Source organism: Convolutriloba macropyga, chromosome 3, assembly GCF_964194025.1.
Source record: "Convolutriloba macropyga chromosome 3, txConMacr16.3, whole genome shotgun sequence".
Classification (NCBI taxonomy): Eukaryota; Metazoa; Xenacoelomorpha; order Acoela; family Convolutidae; genus Convolutriloba; species Convolutriloba macropyga.
Window position 1 is genome coordinate 7108562 of NC_134470.1, and position 21039 is coordinate 7129600.

The 21039-nt window shown below is 35.4% G+C and overlaps 2 protein-coding genes across 2 annotated transcripts in view; one reads left to right on the forward strand and one right to left on the reverse strand.

Moving 5' to 3' along the window:
- Positions 1-21039, reverse strand: part of LOC142336816 (uncharacterized) — a 173032-nt gene that overhangs the window by 57537 nt on the left and 94456 nt on the right. The gene's annotated exons all lie outside the window — the stretch shown is intronic.
- LOC142336100 (uncharacterized) overlaps positions 8567-21039 on the forward strand; it is a 31263-nt gene continuing 18790 nt past the window's right edge. The window contains exon 1 of the mRNA XM_075384643.1: positions 8567-9473. Coding sequence (XP_075240758.1) covers positions 8567-9473 — 907 coding nt within the window. The remainder of the gene's footprint in view (positions 9474-21039) is intronic.

A 21039-nucleotide genomic window follows, 5' to 3' on the forward strand; every position in this document is an offset into this window, starting at 1 on the left:
GTTGAATGCGTTGAATTTGTGTAAGATCTACGCTAATTTCAACGCTAAATATGTAAGATCTACGCTAAAAATTCAACGATAAACATGTAAGATCTACGCCAAAATTCAAGGCAAAATTATGTAAGATTGGCGTTGAATGCGTTGAATATATGTAAGATCTACCCTAAAATTCAACGCTAAATATGTAAGATCTACGCCAACTTTTAACGCAAAATATGTAAGATTGGCGTTGAATGCGTTGAATTTATGTAAGACCTATGCTAAATTCAACGCTAAATGTGTAAGATCTACGCTAAAAATCAACGCTAAATATGTAAGATCTACGCCAAATTTCAACGCAAAATATGTTGGATTGGCGTTGAATGCGTTGAATTTATGTAATATCTACGCTAAATTCAACGCTAAATATGTAAGATCTACGCTAAAATTCAACGCTAAATATGTAAGATCTACGCCAAATTGGAACGCAAAAAATGTAAGATTTGCGTTGAATGCGTTGAATTTATGTAAGATCTACGCAAAATTCAACGCTAAATATGTAAGATCTACGCTAAAATTCAACGCTAAATATGTAAGATCTACGCCAAAATTCAACGCAAAATTATGTAAGATTGGCGTTGAATGCATTGAATTTATGTAAGATCTACGCTAAATTCAACGCTAAATGTATGAGATCTACGCTAAAATTCAACGCTAAATATGTAAGATCTACGCCAAAATTCAACGCAAAATTATGTAAGATTGGCGTAGAATGCGTTGAATTTATGTAAGATCTACGCTCAAGCGTAGATCTTACATAAATTCAACGCATTCAACGCCAATCTTACATAATTTTGCGATTTTTAGCGTTGACACCTCGGCCCGGGCAGCCACACGTAGTTAGTCTCGAACGACAGCACGCCATTTTGACCGGTCCATCGCTTCTTCTTCCACAGTTTTTTCCATGTTTTCTTCCAGGTGTCAGTGCGCATTCGGGGTGACTTCAAGACCGGCTCTTGGTCTTCTGCGACTGTTGACCTCCATGTTGTTCTGATATCTCCTGGTTGTCTTTTACAGGATGGAGCCTTATCTAATGCATTTACCGTACACTACCTTATTGTCATATGGTATCTTAAAGGTGTCAGGGCAATTTACCGAATTCCATTTCACCCAATGTCATTACACCCAGCCTGCCATTTTACCCGATGTCAATTTCAATTTACCATTGTTGAAATTACCAGAACCACTATTTAGCCGACTAATAATAAAATTGCCCGTCGGACTTGATATAAAACTATCACAACCGATTATGGGATTATATTGTTCCTCACTTAGGCATGTCGAAACATCCTTGTTATGGCGGCTGCTAATTTGTAATTGGGTTTTGGAACGCAAAGATCAGAATTCCAGCTTCTATTTACCATTGTTAAAATTACCAGAACCACTATTTAGCCAACCAATAATAAAATTGACCCTGGGAATTGATATGAAACTATCACAACCGAACATGGGATTATATTGTTCCTCACTTAGGCATGTCAAAACATCTTTGTAAGGACGGCTGCTAATTTCTAATCGGATTATTGAACGAAAAGATCAGAAAGCATTGGGTAATTGGGCATTGGGTAAATGTGCAAAAAATGCCTGGTCGCAAAGGCTTTTTCAAAGCTTACATTTCGAAAAGCTCACATGTTTTAAAGAGCTTAGGTTTCGTAACGCCGTGAAAAGGAAGAGGTAGCAATGATCTGTTCTCATAGCTGCTTTTTTGGCTATATTTCGCAAACTCCTTCTTGTCATCTGATCGGGCGTCGATCCAGTTTTCAAAGTAAGCCCACTCCGAACACACTTCATCTCTTCTCTTTTGGTTGGTCAAACATACACCTGGGTCGTTGTCGCCCGGGCCCAAGTTTCACCCCTAATCCGCCTTTAATGAACGGGGATTAGGGTGTAATTTGTATTCAACTCCTATTTATAGGGGAAAAGAGGATAAGAGTGTAAATTTACACTGTATTTCCACTATTTTCTTTCTCCACTCTTTTTACACTCTTTGCAAAGAGTGTAATTTAGGGTGGACTGATAAAAAGTTACACTTTTATAGAATTACCATTATAACCAAAATGACTACCTCCTTCCACCTTTATTTTTTGAAATTACACTCTTCCACCGTTAATTAAGCGGAGAAATAGGGGTAATTTTTTTTTATTTTTACACTCTTTATACTTTCCCCGTTATTGTTTGGGGAAAATTATCGGTCCGGGTAGTCGGACCGTGTATAAATAACACACTTACATTGAAGTGTACACAATTACACTGTTGTAGTGTACATTTGCTTTAAAGTTTCATTTCAATTAAAGACTCATTTTGAGCTATTTCACAAGTTTTTGAAATCTTTTCTCGGAATACAGATCGGTGATTACATGTATAGTGAATAATTGAGATACATACGGCTCGTATTAACAGACAAAAATCCCAAACCAATTCTTTCAGCGTTTCACATATATCAGAAAACAAAATGACAAAACATTGAAACAATTTGAAAATCATTAATAAAACTGGAGACCAGTTCAGAAACAAATAAATCAACATAAGATATTAGTTTCTCGTCCTTTTTTTAAGAAAAACGATGGCGATAAATGTTGTTTAAAAATGTCTCCAATTTTTGGAGAAACTGTTTTGTTTCCGGTAAATACACTGTTTCGAAAAATTATTTAGAGCGAACAGAATAACGAAAAAGACCACGCTCAAGAAATTCTATAAATTTTGCTGTCTTTTTTTTCCATTTATCTGTTAACTTAAATCAGAAAATTTCATGGTTTGTCTTTTGCTGTGCCGTAGAATTAGAAAAAGTGAGAGACGAATATCTTTTTACTAATCTGGTGATAATCGGAAGAAGCAACTAATCTCAGTTTGATTTTTTTTCTGAAAAGATCGTACTTGCAAATTTTTTCGTTGTCAGTTATAGCTGAAACTGGGAAATCAATGTTTCCAGCGAATCTTTCAACTTACAACAAAAAACAAGAAAAAATTGAAAATTTGAAATGGTTTTAGGTCCGTTCTGTTTTCTACAAATTTTTTTCGGAAATACTATCTTTAAATCTTAATTAATTTTTGACTTGTTTTCAATTAGGTTGTTGTGAGCTTTCGTATAAATGAAATTGTTTTGAACACGCAAAAATTAAATAAATAGGTAAATTGAACAGTTTGGAACAACAGTGAGACTTGTAATCTACAGAGCACTTTTTATCTGTTCGGACTTTTCTCAATAATCATTTTAAAACCCCATTTCTCATGTTGCTAGCAAATTAGTAGTTGTTCCGACCCCACTTTTGGGAGAGGAAATATATACTCAAATGGGATTTTTTTGTTCGGATAGTAAACTTAACATTAAACTGAACTGTTCGATTGACGTATTCATTGTAGTAAAAATATCGTCCAGCACATAATTCGGACTTAAAAAGATATTTTTGAATTTCGTTTTTTTCTAGGAGTTATCGAGATTTAAAGTTATGAGTAAACTCGTGATATTTGGCTTAATTTTGTTCACTTGTAGGGCAATTTTTGTTCAAATTAAGATTCTTTTTTAAAAATAGAGACTCAAAATTACATTTTACGCCACAAAATGAATCAATTTTGTGTTCCTAACAGCCGAAAGCCGATAAAAAGACTAGTTGCGGTTTCATAGGGAAGTTTACTATCAAAATAATTCGAATTATAATTGAGAGCTCCTTTTTTAGAAAACGTTTCAAATTGTTTTTGTTTTTTTAAGTCACCTAGAGACTAGTTACTTTTGATATCAAGGTTCCCTTAATGACAAACTTCTTTTATAGTCAAATGAAGCCCAAAGAACCAAAAAATCGATTTCAAGGACGCGCTCATGTTTTTTTGGCTATGTTCTATGGCATAGACTTGTTGACTAAAAAAGCAATTGGTTTTGTAATTAGCATTAAGTGAACCTATCTAGTGCTTTAAATGAACAGCTAATGGCTGTTAGGACTTTGAAAAAAAATCGGAGATTTTTTTAAATATTAACCAATCATAAACTTATTTTCGTTAACAATACGTCAGTCTCAGTAATGAAATGACTTTTTGTGGGTTTTATGACTTCAATGCACAAGTTTTCATTTTTTAAGTTTTGGTTATTTTTCTTTCTAATGTTGATAGCTGCCATTGGGCTAGAGAAGACGTTCAGTTGATCATAGATTATGTTTTCAGACAAAAACTTATGGTTTAAATGGCTCCGACACATTCTTCTCTCACTTTTCTACAGAATTTTTGGATTTTGCCTGTTTTTGTTAATGTTTTCATAGTCAGTGATTTGCTTGTTGTAATGTCTTATAAACAATAAATATCGTTGTTGTCACATCGAGGTATAATTTAGCGCGTTTTTTGTTTTCGTTGAGAGCTATTTACTTAAATTGCGTTGATACTACGGGTTTCCTCAAATTCTTTGTATTTTTTTGAGTTTTTCTGTATCTTTAGTTCAATCACATGGCTTTTTCTAACCTAATACAGGTTCCGTTCGTTTCATAACCCGTTTTACTAAATGTATCAGGAACTATTTTGTAATAAGTTAATAATTTTTAAGATTTTGAAATTATTTGGTTTATAAAATGATGATTGATTTTTGAATTTTGTAGATACATTATTTCTTCTCTTTGAGGACTTGTTACCTAGTCTCAGACGGAAAATTTCCATCTTCTGTATAGTTAGGAAAAAGAAAACTTGTGTAGCTAGGGTTTTATCTGATTGCATTTTGACGTTGTTACTAGGTGCTTTTAAATTTTTATATTGAGTTTTTGCCTTGAGGTCTTTGTTTTTACGTATTTTGTTGTTTGTTTTTTTTCCGTAGTCTTTTTAATGGCACATCGCGTGAGTGTTGTATTGAGGCATGGCATTGTGTAATTCAATCAGTAGTTAGGTTTTGCAACAGATTTTTAAAACTCAAACTTCTATTTTTGTTATCTCTTTGTTTGATTGACAATTAAGTCAAAAATATAGATGAGCTCGGATCGGAACATCATGTGCAAACGCACATTAACGGGCCTCCTTTTTTTTCTTTTATATCAAAACTTGTACTATGTTTCCAAGTGTGTTTGCTCTTTTTTGTATATGATGCTTATCTTATAAAATGACGAAAACAAAAACACGTTTAATTGTTTAAATCACATTTTGAATACTTTTTTGATAATTCAACTCCATGCATGAAACACACTAACATTTTTTTGCATTCTTCGGTTGTGAAACTTTTGATAAGATTATGCACAATAATTGGAGTGCTACGCTAAATCTACTGAGACTAATTGAAATTTATTGAAATAGAAATTTAGATGTCTATTAGTCAGTAAGTGCTGCTACCGTGGCTCCAAAAACCAACAACAATCCTCAGTGAGTTTGTAACACAGTCCAATGTTCTTTTCGTTATATACGTTTATCAACTTGAGACGTCAAAGAAGAAGAACTTCACATAAATAGAAAGCTGGAGAATAAAAAAATTAAACGTTTAATAATACACGTAAAATTAAACGTCATAAGATTATAACGTTTTGAAAAATTACTCTCTTTTTTGTCGGTTGAGCTTGTTTTTCCAAAAAAGATGGCTGCTACAGAAATTTAAAATTGATCATAAATCAATTGTAAAATATGGAAGTCTAATCTGCTACAGAAACGTTTTTAAAACCAGCTTTAAAAAACATGTTGAGTACATGATTTAAGAAAGTTATCTTCTGAAAGCGCAAGCACGAGCCCTCTGACATATTGCGATTTGACAACCTGATAAATTTTAGCCATCTGAGTTGCACTTTATATATTCAAATACCCGAAAAAAGTCAAACAAAAACGAAAAATTGCAAAGAAAATTGCAAACACTGACAGAGTGCGATTTGATTAATATCAGAAAAAAAGAAACCATGAGGGTAGGTTCAAGTTGACAGGGTGGAGTCAAATTTTGTTAGAGTTTTGAAAGCGAAAATTTTTTATACCGGGGATTGGCTGTGATTTATAAAATTTTCTACTGGCAATAATTGAGCACTAAAAGATTGAAATACGAACATTATTTTGCCGTCTATGTTTCAGTAAACGTTAAATGAATTTATGGGCTTTTATGCCCGTGGCTAATCACCTAATGGCTGTAATGACTATGAAATTTTTTCGAAAAAATTGAGATTTTGAAGTTTACTTCAATTTTAAACTCATTTCTGCGAACTTGTTTCAAACCCATAATCTAGAGATTGCATACAATTTTTGCTAAGATAAATACTAACCTGGTTGGTGCTTTTTCTTTTCATCCATTACTTTTATGGCTTCGATAAAACAAGTTCTCATAACCGTTTTTTGATTTATGGCGTTTGTTCATAATTTTGGTTCTTTTTGAAGTGTTATCACCATAAAAGAACAAGTCCCGATGTCGTTGAAAAAACGCTCAATTGAAGCAAATAACTCACGGTTTTAGTGGCTCCGATACTATCTTCGGATACTTTTCTTTTGAATTTTTAATTTTATGCCTGTTTTGGTAGTTCTTTTTGAGGTCGTTAGACTTAATGTCTCTACTGACACGTCTCAATGACTTCTTCTCGTGTTGATAATCAAATTATGGAACGCATACTGCTGAAAAATAGTGGTTTCAATGACTTTGTCACAACTGATTTTCGTTTTCATAAAAATGTCATTTTCTGGATTTTTGTTCATTTTTGTTCATTATTTTTGTTCATCAAACAAGCTCAGTTTGACAAACACAAAAGTTTGTATTAAAAAAAAATTTTTTGGCTTCGACAGTTTTCTCACATTTTAATTGGATTTCTGGGGTTCACTAGTATTTGTTGTTCCTTTAATGGCAATAAAAATCATTTTAATTAATGAGAGGCTTCATTTGTTTTGTAATGAAGTATAATCGAATTTATTCATTGCTGTTGATTGACAGCTAATGGTTTTTTTCTGATTTAGATTTTAATCCTGTTCAAAAAATTTCAAATCAATTTCGAACTCCGCTACTTTTGTTGTTTTCGTCTACATCTAACTCAGCCTCGTCAAAGATAGGTCCCATCCATTTTCTTGGGATTCTATAATTAATATCCTCTGTTGGTTCGATGTTACAACCGATGTTTGATGACTTCGCCACAATGCGTTTTCATAAATTTTGTCAATGGTCAATATGTATTTTTCTTTCAACTGTCTTTTATCATACACCTATTACAAAAAGTTCTTATCAAAATTTTTTGTGCATTAACCGAAATAAAATAAAGCGGAAATATTGTTATATAATATTCAGTGGATAGCTAAAATTTCAATGCTTTCAAAACTTTGTGTTTTCGTTAACTGTTTGTTAATTCTAGCATATTTCTCTATCTGTTGTTATTTTGAATTATGTCCCATAGTTTAATGTCACCAGGACGGGTGTCAATGTTTTTTAGGGAGTTGTATGTAATTTTATTTAGAATTTGGTTTTTAAAATCTAATGTTTTTTATGATTTTTCAAATTATTTGTACTCCGAAAAATTCAATGGGTCTTTGGACATTGGACGTTCTTTGTTTTTGCCAAAGAGCTATTTAGTTTCATTGAGGACAGGTCACATCTGCTTTCTCTTTAGGGACGTGTATTTTTTTTCTTGAGGTCTTATTTGCTGGTATTTGTTTTTTGCACTAAGGTCTTTTAAAATTAGGTATTAAAGTTTTGCCGTGAAAATTGTTTTTTTTGTTTATTCAGTTATTCATTTTTCTTGTAGTCTTAATACTGTCAGGAGTAGAAAATTTTGAAGGTCTTTTCATTTGGTACACACTTAGAAAAAATGGATGATCGGGTTCGGAACATTAAGTGCGTACAGACCTTACCGAGCATCCGAGTTTTTCGTCACAAAGTTTTGTTGCATAATGACCAAATGTATAATTACCATCCAAAACTGGAGATGGCCAGAACACCCTTCCGAATTCAAAATTTCCAGAAATTTCCAGAAATTTCCACAAATAAGTGTCGCCTTTCAAACAAAATGCTAGGAAATTAAACATTTTCTTATAAACTTAGTTAGGTCCAAGCAGTCGTGTTTTTCTACGATGGGCAAACAAAACAAAATATTGCCGAAAAAAATAGCGGATCTCGTCTATATAATTTTTTGTTGAGATAAATTAAATTAATGATCTTCTTTTGTTCTCTTTATTTATCATTTTAAGTGTTGAGAATATCCACAATAGTGCACTTGCCAGCTTTAAGAACTCTTGTATTTAAGTGAAAATAGTCTAGTTATAATCTAATTAGACAGTTTAAAACTATAAACGTTTACAATCTTATAGTAATTGAAAACAAAATTTATAGTAACGTTAGGTACTAACGTTTTGATTGTCTCTTATTTTTTCTGACTCGAGTAATCTTTGCTATTGTGAAAGCCTCGCCTCTTCCTCCTGTCACTTGTAATCTTTTCAACTCGCAAGTCTCAATAAATGACTCTGGAAATTATTGACAGTTAATTTAAGTGCTGGCTGGTTCTTGCCAAAATATGCTCCAAAGTTATTCATAATAATTACTTTTCAACAACATCTACATAGCAGTGAAAAATTGATAAGGTGTAGATATAATACTCTACAAAAAAGAAGTTTGAAAATGGTAGAAAAATTGCCAATATTTATTTGGTTAGTAACTAATTTATTTATTGGAGTTATAGAATCGACTAACCATGATTTGGAAGAGCCCTTTTGGTTTCCATTTGGACCAAGTCACGGGGACTCTTTCACTACCAAAACTGACGACGCCTGCTCATCGCGACAGTTTTTTGACAACGGCTACTCATTCAGATACGGCTCAAATGATCAATCTTCGCTGTTTGTGTGCACTAATGGATACATGACATTCCAGTCAACTTTCACATCTTTTCAACCCAGTGAGCTGGAAAGTGTCACTTTTCCCGTAATTCTCCCAATGTACAGCGACGTTGACACTGCAGATGAATTTTACGACTTCATGTGTCTTAAACCGTCTAATTACGCCCCATATAACTCTTATTTTGAAATCGCCTGCAGTGCCCAACGAACTGGTACAAATTTCTTCTCTATAGACTTCAACTCGAATGAAGACATTGTCAATGCAACTATAAGGGAAAAAACTCTGGAGTGGGAGCAGACAACATTCAGCAGAGACAACTTCGACGTTTTTTATGACGACTATCTGGCGAGACTTGTTTTTGGAGTTCAAACAACCAAATACGTAAACTTGGCCAACAACATTTTCAAAAGACAAATGAACGAATCTGATTTCGAACTTGCCCAGGACCTAATTCGAATAAAAATTCCTCAATTCTTGGCTGAGTGGGGGTATGTGGCCACGTGGTATAAAGTGGGAGCCTTCAGTGAAAGGATTGACGCATTCAACAGCTATCAAGCAGCCATAATTTGTGGCCTGGTTAATGCCATCAAAAGATGCTTTGTAATGTTTGACTACTTTCAGATGGAGTGGGGATGGAGTTCTGCTCAAGGTTCCTCAGCTGCTAGAGCGGGGTTTGCCGATGGTCAAGGTTAGATACAATCCCCCCACCCCAACACACACACACACACAAAAACACAAAAAACACATGGCACACACACACACACCCATATACACACATTTAGTGGACGTAACCTCAGTGATTCTGGATTTTGTGTAAGAAATGCGCTGATAGCCGCTGAAAACTATAGTTTTCAGCGGATAAAATTTAAATAATCATTAACTTAATGTGCTGAATTTTTAAGACATTTCTTACATAATTACAGCACATGTCAACACATTAAGCGGATAATTGTGAAAAACATATCAGCTGCAAAGTTTTCTTCAGCGGCTGTCAGCGCATTTCTTATATAATTTTCAGTACTTCTACCGCTCATCTTACACAATTTCAGTTCCTATATTACGAATTTTCAACGCTTTTCATATAAAATTGAAACATTATAAGTTCGGATTTCACTTAAATTTGTTCGACTTCTAAAAATGCAGAAGCAACACCGGCGCAAGAATAAAAGTCATTGCACCAGAGCAATCCGAATTAAGAATTAGTTGGGTTGCAAAACCTCTAAAATAAAATGATTTTGTCAACTCTTAAGATAGAGCAGTTACTGCAGCTAGAGTATATTGCCATATTACTTGATTGAATGAAACCAGGTTGCTTAAGTGCAAATGTCTTTTTTCCGTTGGCCATAATGCAAGTGTGACGTTTTTCGGTTGTTCTCTTTCCCCGAAAAAGTTAATTATAAATTAAAAAACAACATTGATCATTGTTTAATTACTGGCTCTTCAGAATTGCGAAAACGAGAGATGGCACATGCTGTTTACATTAAAAGCAAAAGTGAGTAATAAAATTTAACGTAAAATTTTTATGTAAGGAATGTGATGAAAGCGCTGAAATCCTCTATTTTTCCGAACTGCTGAAATAATGTTAGAATTGTGCCAAAATTTTAAATTGTAGAGTTAATATTAGTAATGAGTTGAAAAATGCCCGTTTTCCCGTTTTTGTAAGAAATTCACTAAAATATGCAAGGAATGAGCAGATATTGGAAATTTTTGAGGAGCTAAAATAATGTAAGATATTTGCTGAAAAATGTTTTGACAATTTTTATGAGTTGGATTTATAATTGCTGAAAGTATTTTTATTCAGCAATTAAATATCACATTTCTTCACTTTCAGCATATTCCATACATGATTTCAGCATATCAAGCGCAAGTGTTTCAAAATTCTCAGCTTTTACTCGCTCACATCTTGACCCAGGTTGTGCGGGTCTAGCCTCTGCGTAGCACACTATGTTCAAACATACCTTTCAAGGCTGAAAAAACAACCAACAATTTTTGTTCAGGGAAACCATTGGGAGCATCGGAAAGCAACTTATATGCATTGGAGAAAATTAGTTGGACTGTTCAAACCAAAAATGACGTTTTTTTGGCAGACAATAAAGAACTGAGCACAATCTCGAAAGATAATTGCAGTAAAATTTGAAAGGCATGCACACAGACAAAAATTACAACCACACACACGCACACTATACACATTACACATACAAAGACACAAATACAAACCCTAGCAACAAGAGAAAAATTTTAAATAAATTTTCTGTCAGGTGGCTGATTTTAAAACAAGGTTCGTCACCGTTCCCTAAGGTCTTCTTTGTGTTATTCTAAATAACTAATTTTGTCATTTTTGATAAATGAGCACAATAAAAAATCATCGTTTTCCTGTTTGAGCTGTTTTACAATCGATGAACTATTTAGTTCTTTTAGGTTAACAGAAACGCCAGAGACTCAAAAACATCAATTCGAAGATCAGTTTCAAAAAACAGAATTCTTCTACTTTTCAAAAAAGCTATGAACATTTGCAACAAAGTTTTCATTCTGGCGATCCCTAAACCATATACTTTTCAATTTGTCTCCTTTAATGTATTATGCTAGAGGAGGCGTATTATTTTTTAAAATTCTGCTCGGATAATTTAGGGAATTACAAAAAAAAATAAGAAAGTTTTTAATCTTTACTAAAGAATACCGTTGATTTGATGTTTCCTTAATAAACCTGATTTCTCTAGATAACAGCTGTTTTGAAAAATCAAAATGGTTAACTATGACAAAATAGGAAGAAATTGTTGAAATAGAACTCTAGATTTCAGAAAAGAGTAATTTTTGTTGCTTTTTGTTTGACAATTTCGTAGTTGAAATTTTTAATTTGGCGAGCTTCAAATTGACTGAAATCCTCTATTTTATAAAATAAATGTGCTCGATGCAGAGAAACAATGATTCCTACAATAGTTTTGAATCAGCAGAAAACAAGAAAACGAGATGGATAAAAAAAATTTGAAACATAATTTTGAGAAAGAGAATCAAAGTAATTGGCTTCCTCCGAACTTTTTTAAATAGCTTAAGAGTAGTTAACTTTTTGGGTCTAAAATTCTGAAGAGTTACTCGTGACAATCAAAACTCCAATTAACCTAACTAAATTTAATACAAATTTCTCCGTTTGTTTTTATCTACAATTTCAGCGCTATCAGTCACCCGCCCCCTCGCGAGTAATAATTTTTTCTTTATTTTGTTAACCTTTTTCGAATTTTGGATAAATAATCTATAGATCAAATCTAGATCCTGAGGGTAACAAAATGGTAATTTTCTTTTCTCTGTACGAAGCATAAACGAAAAGTCCCTCATTATGAAAAAAGGTTGGAAGCACCAAAAAACCAGCTAAAACTGAGTTGGGAAAACAAATGTCAAAAGTTTGTTTAACACAGGAGTTTTGTGTGGCAAAAGAAATCATCATTTTTGACTAAAAGTGGGTGTGTCCACCGTAATTGAGTATTGGAAAGGAAGAAAGAAAGACTCTGAACAGAAAAGATTCCCATACAATGGTTAACATACTATTTGAGGATCTTTTCCGCTAGCGCCCCCCCCCCAGTAAATTAGGCACCCCCCATTTGTATATGTTTAAACATTATGTATACATTTGAGTTATTACCTATGTATACGTATGAATAGGCATTTAGAAAATACTATTAGAGCGGAGGTTTGAAAATAATATGTGTATAGCAATAAGTCACTGCATATAATGTAAGCATCAACCAAAAACTTGTTCTTATTGCATTTTTAGTAATTACGAGCTTTGTAAAGGGGTTAAAAACTATAAATTTCTTGAAAACTGCTACGTACTATACTAGGAACGATATTATGAAAATAAATAAATTTTTCAGAAGGGAGCAAAACATTAATTTTTGGGGGGTGCCTAAATTTCGGCTATATAGGACTGGGGGGGGGGGGGGGGGGGGGGGGGGCTAGCGGAAAAGATCCCTATTTGACAGGTATCTTAGTTTAAGAAAAGCAGTTCAAATGGCAAAGTGAAAGTTAGGTGAATGCGCAGAGATTGTATTTAGAGAGATTAGCATCACAATTTAGTGGGATAGAGAGAGTTATAACCTAAAATGCTCCCTCCCCAATACGATTTGTCTTAAAGGAACGGAACATTGAATGCAGCGCGAAATGTGGTGAACTCAATTCATTTTATACAAAATTGTAGCGGTACGAATAAGTGTCAAGAGCAGAGGAGAATGCCCGATAAGCGAAATGCAACAAATCAAATTGTGGGCAAAAGCCGACACCAAACCACAAAACCGGCATGTAGTTCACTTGTGGTTTGTAGTTCACTTGAAGTAATATCTGTGGATTTTCAAACCACTTGGCAAGGGTCTATCTGAATTCACCCAATAAAAATATTCATCAAAGTGTTTCAAATGTCAATAACAGAGAAGACAAGGAAGACAGAATTGTAAAAACATTGAAACTGTTATGAAAATAGCGATTCAAGTTACAGTTTATCAAACAATCATTGTCAATTAATGTTGAATACTCCAACTGACATGCGGGTCTGATATAATGGCTAGATTGGCAAAGCAGTCCCCCTTTTTGGACTCAGGAAGCGCCTGCTCAATTGAGGATGAAATGATTGCAAAAACTATTCAATCAAATTTTGATACCGCGAAAGTTGTCACACAAATCCGATTCACTTGGAAAACTTCCGCAACGAACTAAGCACAACAACTGGTCCACAAGGAGACTGATTTTGGGGTAAAGAACGGACTTCCGGCGCTTATTCGTACGGACATATTCGAAACACTTGTAAATTGATTAATTCAAGAGTGAAATACTAACAATGTAGTCAGTTGCAGTGCAGTGAGTCTAATATTTCATCAAAAAGCATGTGAACTTCCGGAAATAGTTTTAAGAGTTGTTAAATCAACAACGCATACGTTCATGTCAAAATTTCACGAAAATTATTAGCTTGAAATCAAAAAGGAGAACAAGATCCGATAAAAGTACAGCAGAAATGAAAAGTAGAGTTACAAATATTACTTACAAGAGACATATAAAAATGTTATCAAAATTTTGAGTCCAAAATTTTATTTCACCAACAGTTTTTTGCAGTTACAAACATCTTTCCATAAAATTTGAGTCGATTCAAACAACTTGAGTCGCAACAAACAACTTTACAAACATAGCTATCAAATGCATTTTATTGAAATAGTCAGTGATATACCAGGAAATTACCCATTAGAAACTGGATTTTGCGGATTAACAGATATGCCAGCAAATTTTCAAAAAGTGATAAATTTACACTCTTTGGTCTGCAAAACTCTTACTGTTTGCCTAATGTCTTCCTAATAGTGAGCAAAAGGAAGTTGGATCAAATTAAGGTTAAAAACTCCATGAGGAATAGTTTTAAAGATTTTGGGAAGATTTCATATCGCGATGCAAAATATAGATTTGTTGGAATATTATTTTCATTAAAAGTTGGAATTAGAAGAAAACTTTGCAAACATAGAAGCATCAAACACATTGGATAGAAATCGTTCATTTTTTTTGCGCAAATCGTAATCTAAGAAAACTTCTTCCAATGTGTCCCAAATATATCATCAAACATAGGGATCTGTTGGAAATACCAATTGAATACATTCGATCTGAAGAGTACGGAAAAACGCCAAAGAAGTATAAGACCTTATTGCCAGCGCAACCGAAAAAAAATTGAACTCTGCATTAGAAATAGTGAAACAAAGGCGAGAACCACAGAGGATTAGTACAGCGCAGTGGAGAAATGTAACCACGAACGCTGGAATTAATTTGCTTTTGCTGTGCGATATCTCAAATCGTTAGAAGAACATTAGAGTGTCGACAAAATGAAACTACGTGGATTTGTTTGGTCCACTCAGTACTTAAAACACTATCTAATTGGAAAGCGTTTAACAGTGGTCGCTGATCTTCGAGCGTTATTATCCGGAAAGAATGAACCCTTTTTGTTAGTAAATTTTCCTGCTATTAAATCAAGTTTGAGAGAAACAACTGCTTGAAAAGACTCTTTTTGTATAGTAATGCAGTATTGCTCTGAGCAATTGTTTTATAATAGTTTACCAAGTTATGATTTAATACGAATTTATGGGATAAAAGTGTGTGGCTAGTTATTTTCAGAGCAAAACGAAAGAAATGATTTATTTGCAATAAGAATCAAGCGAAATTAAACTGAGAGAGATGACATCTGCAGAAATTATACACACATTAACTAAATATTCTACGATTACTTTGGTTTTTGGAAAAATGTTTACGTGCCCTTCACTCTCTTCATCGAAAATTCAACCTTGAATCACAGAAATTGATATAATTTCAACTGAACTATATCTAGAACGTCATCAATAGCACACCGCGGCTCCCTCGGTAGAATTCAAATATTTCGCATCGACATTTTTTCTGAAATTTTCTTTTGCATATTTTATCAATCTGGGGCTTGTTTGAATGTCAAAACATCTCGCCACTCCGCCGCTGCTATCATGCGCCCTAACCATTGGACAGTTGGCCAAAATGCTCTTGGAGTCTGGTATTTGTGCAGTCAAACGATGCCAATTTCGCTGAGCGTCAGCAATACATTACTGCCATTTGAACCGTTTGTTTACCTCAGGTAAAAGTTTCTTTAAGTGATCAGGATTTTGTGATTTTTGTCATATTTTATGCAAAACCATGATGGGTTGATACATGTAGCATGATTCATTTATGCGGTCTTCCACTCGAAAAATGGTTTCCTTCGAGAGGCCCGTCGTTAGATAGTTCTTTTCCCAGATAGGTAAAACTGGCGTGAATTGAGGATGCCTCGGATTCTGCCACTACTGGTTGGAGGACTAAATGCGCTAACTTTCAGCTACCCCATGGTATTTAGCAAACTCGCTTAGGCCAATCGAATGAGTTGTTCCCAAGCATAGCAAAAATGTGGTCAATAGAATTGCAATGAGCTTTCAGTGGATATTTTGCCTCGACAAGTGAAGATGAATCTATTCGTTGTCTGCCTTGTATTCTCTTCGAATTTGCATTTGAATTTGTAATCTCTTCTTTAAATTTGAGTCGAGAGAAAGTTTTGCCGTTGTTGGACACAAGGACATAAGTCAACAATATGTTGATAGGTCTTCACAAACCTCTAAAATCAGTGCCAGCGCTCAATGTTCAATGTGCTAATGAACATGCACACACACACAGTTGAGTTATGACAGAAGTTTTGGAACTTCAAAAGGGGAATCCCCAAACATTATGACACCTGTGCTCACAAATAGTTGACATTTAGACGAAAGTGTAGATCTGGAGACTGGTAGCACGGCCATATTCGATCACACTTTGTCTGCACGCAAAGGTCTACAGATCAAGCAGTACCTGACATAAACTTTAAGTGCACTGCTTATGTCCATTGTCATAAAAGTTTCGTGAACCAACATGCTCATTTACATTGTGACCACAGTCTTTACGTGCCTCAATCTCTTCAATCTAGTCTTCAATCTCTTCAATCTAACATTTTTCTATGCTGCATCTGGCGTGAATGATGGAAGGTCGTTTTCTTTTTGAATGCCAATCCTGATCTATCTAGCCTTTCCCTAGCTTTCAGCACGCTGCTGCTGTTGACAAAAGGCCCGAGAAACAACTAGTTGTCTGTTTTCTGATTGTGCGAGTGTTTTCCAAACGCAATTCTTGTGAGATCCTGATAAGCGAATTTCCTGACTAATTCTTGTCTGCTGAAAATTTATTGGCTGTTGAAACATTCTTGCTTTCGGTTGATTTGATTTTACCTCTCGCACCGCACAGAAGAGGATGTTGGTAGCAAAAATGCATGAATGTTAGTGGATGCTCTTTTGACGCAATCCGGCCAAGCACTGTTATGCTGGCATTCCGGAAGGTTCTGCTCCGGATCATGATGGTCATCTCATCTCGCTCACGCAGAAGCCAGCCAGTTCCCCTGCCAACACTTCTGCTTCCAGTTGTAGCTTTAGACAGCTGATCTATTTTTAGGAGTCACTTTTGCCTTGCTGATGATAACATTAGTTTGATTTTCTCAAGTCCGGCTCAATTGTTGTTATATTGAATGCTTATATTGCTGAAAGTGAAAAATTTAGTGAAAGTGTGCAATTGTTGAACATCGTTTGTGCTTGGGACCGGAATCGCGCAAGTGCCGGCATGATGTCAACTTCCCAAAGCCACTGCTGGAGCTCAATGGTGATTAAGGTTGATCCCAATTGCGTCCTTCCTCGATGAATCTTTGGAGTGTGACTCAGATTCAAGTTGCGATAGGTCAGATTACACCTATGGGTCAAACAGATGTCGGCCATAGACAGAAACTTCCTCTGTGTGATATTCAATTCAGCCTTGATTTTGTGAAGACCAGCGTATCTGATGATTGCTGCTGTTTTGACCTAAAATGAGTCGAGTGTAATTGAAGGGCTGTTTTGCTCCTTTATCAATCCACAAGTAGCCAAGTGCATCGTGGTCCTAATTTTCAACTTTCTTCAGAATTAGTTATTCTGCTGCTGTTACTGCAACTTTGTTTTCTCGGAGCAGCAGTTCCCGATGATTGCAGGGAGATCTGGCCCCGTGACAAGAGCATCCTTTATTGAAGTTTCATTATACATGGGGGCATTATTTGTAACTTGCAGTTGTCTGGTTTTTGTTCTTCGACAAGGTGTTGGCGAGGCAAAAACCACACTCTGTTTGACGTTTGAATTCCAGCCATTTTTTCTTGTTTTTCTTTAAATAGTACGTGAACATTGCCCGGTAATCCTGCTTCCGCTGATTGTCCTCGTCTATTCTGTTCTGAAATGCGTTAATTGAACTTTTGCCATGAAACAGTTGTTGCGCAAGGTAACATCGTCCTTTCAAGGACTACCAATATTATGTAGTTAGCGTTTGCGATTATTGATTGACTGGGTTGTATTTTCTGAGTTATGCGCAACTTTTTACTCAGATGCTCAGCGGAAAGTAGCGCTTTCAGAAGTTCTTTGTTTGCAGTTGCATAAATTGAAATGTTTGTCAATGGCTCCGAATTAGGCAATGGGCCAAGCCCAATCACAATTTCAGCAGTCAACAATGTTCGTTCTTTGCGAAGAGAGGCAGGAAGCAGTGCAAAATCTTCGGTTGCTTCAATGTCAGGAGTTTTGTAGCGTGTTGTGATTTGCGTGTAACCGCTCGCACTGTTTCTATGCTTAAAAATTTGTATGATAAGTTTTTTTCAGTTGTGTTGGGGGATCTTATCTACTAAATTATCTGATTGTTGCTAAATAAGATTCTGTTGAAGCAATTATTCTTGTTCTCGGTCTCGAGCGTAGCTGTGGCTCATCCGGCTGTTTTTGTTTGGTTGAAAACTGGCTTTGATCTTTCAAGTACAGTTTGTAGCATTTTGACTATCTGATTCCACTTTTGTTACAGTTTTTGGCTCATAAAAGACCTGCACTATGTGTTGAAAATTTTTTGAAGATATCCACTACAGTGATTGGATTGGAGGATGTTGTTTGATAAAACAACAATTCCCAGACTTCTCCCGGGGATGGATTGTTTCTGCTGGTCTCTTCTTTGTTGTTACCTGAATTGCCCATAGTTTGATGACCATTTTCCATTCCGCTCGGTTGTGATTATTTGAAGTCATCTCATTGTAAAGTGAAATGATGAAAACCAAAGAGAAAAAAATCCGTGTCGTGCGCTTTGAGACTACTGACACAACTTTTTATAAAAACGGACCATTTGTTGTCTTTCCTTGATTGTTTTGCTAATTGATGGACAGAAATGAAAAGCGGTATTGTAGTTTCTCACTTTTTGTAGATCAGTTAACCGACCTTTATTTCATTTCCACTGTTGCTGATCTGCAAATTTGGACAATTTGGTTGGTTTCAGAGGGTAAAATTTGAAATGGCCAAATTGTCTCCGGTGGCTTTTCAAACAGCAGAAGAATTCGACTAGGACTCAAAAATTTGCAGACGAAATGTGATGCGTTGTCATGCATTCTGGTTTGTTTTCTGAATGCAGAAGTCAGGTGAGGTAGGCGCTGATTTTTTTGAGGTTTTCGATATTTGTTGGTTAGTTCGTGCAATGGGTCATCAAGGAAGTTTCCGTAGTTGGAGTAACCACAAATCAAAGTGCGTGACCGAAGTTCAAAGGTCGATGGGTGACAGAACTTTTGTGGGTGACAAAAGATTAAAGATAAGGTATTTAGCTTTTTACAGGGATAGATTACGATACGTTATTGGTTTTTGAAAAAACTGTATCATTTATGCCAATTCAGATGACCTGCTAAGGAGGGGTCCAAGATTTAGTGCTCTACTCATTCCTCGGTGTTTATTCCGAGCAAGCGGTTGCAGCTGAGTTGATTTTTCTCAACGTTTCAATGTTATGCCAATCCTTTCACGAGTAAATTGCTCAAATTGTTAGTTATTGCGAAAGTGTTCTTGTTGTGCAAATTACAAGGCAAATAATGGGCTTTATTGACTTATGCCGGTTTCCTACTTAGTAGTTTTTGTGGTTTCTGTAAATTGCACGGATAAGGACCGTTGGAGTCATGTTCAACTTTTGAAGTTAGTCTTTTTGATTTGATTTCCTGAGGCTGATATTGGAGCTAGAGTTTGTGTTGGATTGAAAAACTTGCAATTCTTTAAGTTTTATTTGCGGGCTACGGCTTGAGGGTTTTGTGGTGCTGACTTTTAATTGTACCAAGTGCTTGTATTCTTTTTCAGATGTAGCAATCAGTTCTCTCAGATTCACCCTGTCATCAGACATGGACCTAATATGTGAGTGTGCATGCTTACTCTCGGTTCTGATTGACTGCACTCAATTCCACCTTGTAGTGGATCATTTTCGGCTCAATTGAGGGGTTCTCAGCAAAGTCAATGAAATTTTGGGAATTTGAATCGAAGTTTTGGGCCATATGTTTGGTTCGCAGCCATGAAAATCCACTTTTTGCAGATTGTACAGCTATGCTTTCAAATGCTTCTGTTGCCCGCTGCTGTCCATGAGCTCACTGTTTAAGTGTTGAAGCTCCTCTCTTTGCAGTCGAATGTTGTCGAATGTTTCGTGACGGTCAACTTTTTTTCTCTCTGTCGTTGCTCGTCGTACAGGTCTTGACTTACCATCGGATGATTTTTAACCACAACTGTTGCATGAGCTTTGCTCTGAAGCTTGCCATTGTTTTTGATTTTCAATACTTTGTTTCGGATGGTGTTGCCTAATGGTTTGCACATGAGGATAGCAGTTGGGCTACGGCTGAGGTTTTTTCGTTGGAAATTTTTCAAAATTTTTTTCATACTTGTTTGTGCTATGAACGGTTATCAGCGGACTGACTGTTTTGTGTTTTACGACATTCTGCTTCAATACTGATTTTTTCACGATCTGTTTTATATACTCTCAGTGATGTGTGGAGAGACTTTGTTGTGCAAAACGTGACCTGAAACTTTTATTGTATGTGTTTAGAATGAAACGGCGTTTTATTCAAACTGTGAAATTTTTCAAAATACTTTGGTTAGCCTTAGGTCCAGAGTGTTTCATTTGAACTCAACGGGCAATAATTCAGCGGAGATCGGGCTTTGCTAACTATGCGCAAATAAATTCGACTATCCCAGTCACAGGCTTATGCTTTGGTTCAGAAGAGAACCGGCAGCCTCACCCACTCAAGCCCCAGTAGCCTCATGGGTTAGAGAGCTGCAATGAAAGGACTGCATCATAATGTTCGGAGTGTAACCGATGATGCCTGGGGAAGATGGTCAAATTTTTATCTTACTTAGAATAACTGATCTCCGCTAAATTTGAAGTGCTATTAGTAGTAGACGGAAAGTTCTATAGCACGTTTACTTAAGTTCTTAAAAGTTTTAATGAAAAATCACATGCCCGAAAGTTTAGGTGGTCTCTATTTTACTGTTTTTGCTATTTTCATGTCAAGCTTGAGAGAAACAATTATTTAAGAATATTGTATTCTGCGTAGTGATACGGTATAGAACAGAGCAATTGTTTTTTAATAGGTTGCAAAGCTGTGGTGTAATCCCGTAATTATAAGAACAAATGAGTGTGTCTTGTTTATTTACACACAAAAGAAAGAATAGAGAGGTTTGGCAATAAAAGCCAAGAAAAATCACTTTGAGGGAGATGACTTCTGCAGACAGTATCAACATGAACTAAATAAATTGGGACTATATATGTTTGTGGTGGACGGTTTGACGATAAAAGTTTACCTACCATTTACATTTGTGATGATTCGCGTCTCTATTCGCCTGTCCCATTCTAGTTCATAGTTTCAGTAACAA